Source organism: Ursus americanus, chromosome 3, assembly GCF_024610735.1.
Source record: "Ursus americanus isolate L20-20 chromosome 3, mUrsAme1.1.p, whole genome shotgun sequence".
NCBI classification, from domain to species: Eukaryota; Metazoa; Chordata; class Mammalia; order Carnivora; family Ursidae; genus Ursus; species Ursus americanus.
The window spans coordinates 11860275-11866922 of NC_142129.1; the positions used below are offsets into that span (position 1 = coordinate 11860275).

The 6648-nt window shown below is 40.8% G+C and overlaps 1 protein-coding gene across 1 annotated transcript; it reads right to left on the reverse strand.

Annotated features, from left to right (window-relative positions):
• Positions 1-315: 315 nt before the first annotated feature.
• LOC123789645 (olfactory receptor 6V1) lies at positions 316-1281 on the reverse strand. Its single transcript, XM_045793685.2, has one exon. It carries the CDS (start codon positions 1279-1281, stop codon positions 316-318), a length of 966 nt encoding a protein of 321 aa, XP_045649641.2.
• Positions 1282-6648: the final 5367 nt, after the last annotated feature.

Here is a 6648-nt window from a genome sequence, read left to right on the forward strand (position 1 = left end):
TATCTCTTGATCAGAAAACACTTCCTGCTGCTGTCCTTGAATGGAAAGCCCATGTACTGAAAGTCTTACTTCTGGTTCCCCAGGCTCTGAGCTACTTTCAGAGTTCTTGTAGCTGCCAGTCAGTATGGGGAGTACCTCCATGGTGGTCTGTGAGAACCAGACACTGAGCACTGAGGACTCACTGTAGTTATCATGCAGAAGCACAGAGGAAACAACCTGAAGAAATTCAGCAGTGATCTTCCTACCCAACCTGGTACTCTGTCTCCTCTGCGTATAGACCTGCTTGACTGAAGTTGGCCAGGTTCCTCAGGCTCATCATAGTGCCTTGTGGGGGCCTTTAAGCCTCTGCATCTGCCCCCGTAGCACTGCCTTGACTGTCTCATTGCGGAGGGTAAGGATAAAGGGATTGAGAAAGGGGGTGAGGACCGATGTCACCAAGGCTACGGTCTTGTTGACTTCCACAGAATATGCTTTGCCAGGCTTGACATAAAGGAAGATGGTGCTGCTATAACCAATGAAGACCAGGGTGAGGTGGGACCCACACGTAGAGAAAGCCTTCTGACGTCCACTAGCAGATGGGATTCTCAGCACAGTGGTCACGATATAGCCATAGGAGGTGAGGGTCACCAGGAAGGAACTAAGGACAAAGGCCAAGGCCATAATGAAGTCCCAGAATTCCAGCAGGCTAGTGTCTGAGCAGGACAGATGCAGCAGAGGTGCATTGTCACAGAAGAAGTGGTTAATGATGTTGCCATGGCAATAATTGAGATAAGCCCGGGAGAGGACAGTGGGCACCATGACTAGGAAAGGAGCTGCCCAGGCAGCCCCTGCCAGCCTGACACACACAGCCCAGCTCATCAAAGTGTCATAGCGCAGTGGGTGGCAGATGGCCACAAAGCGGTCAAGGGCCATGTCTGACAGGATGAGGAAGGAGGTGGAACCCAGGGAAAAGTAGAAGTAGAACTGAACCATGCAGCCAGTGAAGGAAATGACTTTGTGGGTGACCAGCAGGTCTGAAAGCATCCTGGGCACTGCAGTCATGGTCACCAAGATCTCCAGCAGGGAAAAGTTACCCAGAAAGAAGTACATGGGAGTATGTAGGTAGGTGTTGGCTATGACCGTGACTATGATGACAGTATTTCCCATGAAGGCAAGAAGATAAAGTGTGAGGAAGGGCCCATACAGCAGAACCTGAAGCTCACCAAAAGAGGAGAAGCCTAAGAGGACAAATTCAGAAGGGTGGCTGAGATTTGCCATGATCCAGGATCTGGGTCCCTGCATAGAAAGGAAACAAGAAACAGAGAAGGAGAGGCAGAGACAGCAAGATAGAGAGATAGGGAAAGAGAGAGAGGGAGAGAGAATATCACTCACCATGAAACAGAGACAGAGAACAGGGAGAGCAAGACAAAGTCAGTGGTCAGTGATAAACAGAAAGAGAGAGATACATGGGAATATGAGAGAATCATAGGGGGGTCATAGAATTAAGAGCACGGAAAGCCATTGGTAAGGAGAGAGACAGAGAAGAGTGGATTAAGGAGGACAGCAGAATAGCAGACATCAACATTTCAGGAGAAGGAAAGAAGGAAACTAAAGAAGAACACAGAATTAAGAGACGAAGACCAAATGTGTGAGAGGGAGAAACAGAAAAAGATAGGGAGGGGAGGAAACATGGAAAGAAAGAGAATTACTGTAAGTCACCCTGAAACCCTGGAGTAAAGTTTGATGCTGGGGGTGTCTTGTTATGACTCAGAGACTGTGCACCAAGATGCCTTTTGAAGGGTCCCTTCAAGTCTTTCTGGGCTGTCTCTCTATTGAGGACCTTCACTTATTCACATTTCTCTAGCTATGATCATGAAATTAATGGAAAATCAGGGTTTTGAGTTAATAAAATAGCTTCTTTCGATGGGAGCTCTAATATGTGCTTGCCCAGATGGAGAGTTGAAAAGATACACAGGGTCATGGAGATAAGCCTCAGAACCAGGTGGCTACCCTGCCAGTGACTAGAAGGTTGTTAGCATCCTACCTCATGATTCTGCTTTGCTGCTACAGTGTCTCCCCTCCCCTCCTGACCCGTTATTCTTACATGGTGGTTTGGGGCGCAAGCCATGAACCTTTGAATTCTGATCTGAAAATTACTTGTGGAAATTAATCTGCTCTTTATAACATGCTCTCTGAACCTTAGTTTACTCAGCTGTAAGATGAAAACAATGATGGTACTGGCTTCTAGGGTTATTGCAAAGATTAAGTGAGTGAACTACTTAGTAAGTGACCGGCACATACCAAGTGCTCCACAAACAACTGTTGTCATTGTTATTGTATGGCTGCCAATGGTCTCAAATTTTTCTAGCTCATCATTTCTCCACACTTCTTTAGGACCAAGATGTGGGGTGTGTAAATGTGTGTATGTGTTTATGTGTGTGCAAATATTTCCACAACTTTATGCTGCCTTAGAATTTAAATTCACTAAAAGGATACTTTCAAAAACTTCCAATTGTGAAAGGAAATAAACACTATAATACAAACTATCGGAAGTGGAAAGAGCAAAGCTGTGTATAGTTATACTCTGGCCCTCTCTCTGGCCCTATAAACGCTCTATCTAATGCTGTGACTTGGCCACTACCCATGGTATTCCAATTTAAGGAAGAAGCTTTGTCCCTCCATTAGCTTCTATCCATCCTACTGATAAACCCTGACAGTAGGTCTAAAATCTACACCCACCACTGATAAACTCAAACCCAAGCCTTATGTCTGTGCTGTACAGGAACTCAACCCATATGTAAGCCTAAGCCACTCACCTTAGCCTCTAAGTGTCTTCTTCTTGAGCTGTTCTCATTAAGAAATTCATTTCTAGAGATTTCTGCCTAATCAGTTTACAGAATGAATGACATGAGTTATGTGGTTCGCTGTTCTTGGGTAGTATCTTACATCTGGAAGGAGTGGAAAGGGACTTCTGTACAGCTGGAATGACAGTGCTAGGTGAATAACTCCTCAAGCTACAATATCTCTGATCGTATGCCAATTTCCTAATTAAAGACTTACCCTGTATCACCACAAAGACCGGGGCAGCAATACTGATGAGGGACAGGAACATGGAAAAGAAGTTCTTCTGGAGACCAGAGGGGAAAAGTGCTGTCTTTGCCCCTTCTCTCCCAAGGATGAGTGTTCTCAATTCTCTCTACCCACCATGTCTCCAAGCTCCTGGTTTCTTGATGTGATTTAGAGGTAAGCTTATGCTGGATGGGAAACAGAACAGAGTGTTCTTCAGGGGAATGATGGGAAAACAAGGAGTCCCCTGGGGATTTTAAGACATTGATGTTATTCCTTAGAATAATGAGCAGTCTTATGTTCTGAGGAAGTAATATTTGAGAAAAAGACCTGAATGAAGAAAGGGATAGAGACCTAAATACAACTAAGCAGCAGATGGCTTAAGCTGGTTCCATGGCAGTGCCTACTCTCTGACTCTTCCTGGACTAAAATTATGGCAAACTGGGTAGATGGTCAGGGTTAGATACAGTTTTCATTGGGAGATTTTGTCTCACTCCCAGATCAGGATTTTGAGATCAGGAGAAGTAGGGAATGTAGGCACTGGACCACATCACCCTCTTGTCTGAATTCTCCAGTATCATCTGTAGAAGTTGGAGAATCAAAACAGTAAGCTTAAGAAGAGATATCTTCCTCTTGGAGGCAAGCCCCCTGATAGAAACATCTTAGGAACTGTGCAGCCTGAAGGGCCTGTCTCTTGACTTTTGTGAGAAGATGTACACCTTAGGGATGAAGGCAATATGATAGAGAATCAAGCTCCCCAGTTAACTCTGAGTGACAGTCCTTCACCTCAGAGAAGTTCAGACTTTGTGGATGTCATCCAACTTAGCCCCACCCACAATCAAATAATAACAAGGGTATGAAGCAAAGGCCTTCCATGAAGACAGTGCAAATGGGTCCCAAGTGTTTAAGATCCACAAGGGCTGGACAGAGTTGGCATGGCTATCTTTCTCTAGGACCTGAGTCTGGAACTGAGTTTTCAGGACAGAGTTTTCATTGCAAAGAAGATTTTAGGTCATTCTGAACAGAAATGGGAGTTGATGATAGAAAGGAGCATATTGCTACCCCCTCAACACTAGTATATGCTATTAAAATTAGTTGAAGATACATGTTTGGGTCTGTGTCTGAAATCTCTGTTCTATTTTATTGTATATATATCCATTGATCTACCTGATATTGTGTCAATAACACACTCTCAATTATTGTAGCTTTATAGTAAGTCTTAAAATTTTTTTTTATTATATGTCACCATACAGTACATCATTAGTTTTTGATGTAGTGTTCCATGATTCATTGTTTGCGTATAACACCCAGTGGCATGTATTGCATGGAGCACTGGGTGTTATAGTAAGTCTTTTTTTTTTTTTCTTCCAGGGGATCAGATCATTCATCTTTATTTCCTATATCCACATTGTTTATATATCCACAGAATGGTGATGATGATAATAATGACAGCAGTTAACATAATTAAACATTTACTACCAATCAGGCTTTTGGGCCAAATGCTTTACATGATTACCTTATTTAATTCTCCTAACAACAATATGAGAAAGGTATTATCATTAGCCCATTTTTCAGCTAAGAAAACCGTCACTTTTAAAAGTTAATAACTTGCCTGCGGTCCCATATGTAGTATGTATTAAGTGGAGCCTGGGATTCCATTTGCTTAACTCAAACTGCAACAATAAATAGCTATAGTAACTGTTATACTGTCCTACTGTAATTGATCCAATGGCTCCCTACCACTTATTATATCAAAAAATCCTTACAGAATAAGGTTCCATTCATTCATTTGTTCAGTGGAAAGACTTCTGTTGAGTACTTATTACATGCCTTCATTCGTTCACTGGGAAGACTTGTTGAGTATTTATTATGTGCCAACGCTATACCAAGTGACACAAAGATGTAGGTTCTGAGTGAAGCCGCAAAATAAATGATCTCTGGATCAGTCATATGATTGATGTTATTTAAAAATAATCTCTAGGGGCCCCTGGGTGGTTCAGTGGGTTAAGCATCCAACTCTTGGTTTTGTCTCAGGTCATGATCTCAGGGTCGTGAGATCAAGCCCTGTGATGGACTCCACATTCGGCATGGAGTTTGCTTGAGACTCTCTCCCTTTCCCTCCACTCTCTCTCTAAAACAAAAAAAAATTTTTTAAAGTCTCTCCTAAAAAAAAAACAACAAAATATAAATCAGCTCTATCTGGGCAAATAAAACACATCATTATAGGAAATGGAATGCTGGAATAAACAGATCACACATTCAAGCATTTATATTCTAAGGGTTGTGGAATAGTTACTATTAACAAATTTTCCAACCTTGCTCTACTACAGATTTTCAAAATTTTCTTTTTTTTTTAAATGATTTTTTATTATATTATGTTAGTCACCATACAGTACATCCCCGGTTTCCAGTGTAAAGTTCGATGAGTCATTAGTTGCATATAACACCCAGTGCACCATGCAATACGTGCCCTCCTTACTACCCATCACCGGTCTATCCCATTCCCCCACCCCCTTCCCCTCTGAGGCCCTCAGTTTGTTTCTCATAGTCCATAGTCTCTCATGTTTCATTCCCCCCTCTGATTACCCCCCCCATCCCTTCCTTCCTCTCTACTGATCATCCTAGTTCTTATATTCCATAGATGAGAGAAATCATATGATAATTGTCTTTCTCTGCTTGACTTATTTCACTTAGCATTATCTCCTCCAGTGCCGTCCATGTTGCAGCAAATGTTGAGAATTCGTTTTTTTCTGATAGCTGAGTAATATTCCATTGTATATATGGACCACAACTTCTTAAACCAGTCATCTGTTGAAGGGCATCTCGGCTCCTTCCACGATTTAGCTATTGTAGATATAGTAAGTCTTTAAATAAGGTTTGTGAGGCCCCCAGCTTTGTTCTTTTTAAAAATTATTTGGCTATTCTAAATCCTTTATATTTGTATATAAATCATAGAGTCAGCTTTTCAATGTTAAAAAAAAAAGGCTCCTTGGATTTTTATTGAAATTGTGTTGAATCTTTAGACTAAGTTAGACTTGGCTTTCTAACAAGACTGGGTCTTCTGATTCATGAAAATAGAATATTTCTTCATCTATTTAGGTCTTCTTTAATTTCTCCCAGCAATGTTTTATGGCTATAATTCTTGCACATAGTTTGTAAAATATATCCCTTAATTTTTCATGTTTTTGGATTTTATTGTATATTGTAGATTTTATTTCCATTTCCAATGTTCATTGCTAGAATATAGCAATATAACAGATTTTTGTATATTTACCTTTGTTCTGTGATTTTGATAATCACTTATTAGTTCTAGCACTTTTTGTGGACTTAGGATTTTTTACATATAGGATTATATAATATGTAAATAAATAATTTTATTATTTTATTTTCTAACTGTATGCTTTTAATTTCATTGTCTTGATTTATTTCATTAGTTAAGACTTCCAGTACAATGTTGAGTAGAAGTGAGAACAGATATCCTTGCCTTCCTCCCTATCTTCCCTAAAGGGAAAGCATTGAGTCTTTCATTCCTAAATTTCATGTCAGTACTAGGTTTTATGTTAAATGCTATTTATAGTTTGAGGAAGATTCCTTTTGTGGCTA

Bases quoted from the DNA above. Each gene is read 5' to 3' on its own strand.
- LOC123789645 (XM_045793685.2), bottom strand. From the start codon at position 1,281: ATGCAGGGACCCAGATCCTGGATCATGGCAAATCTCAGCCACCCTTCT.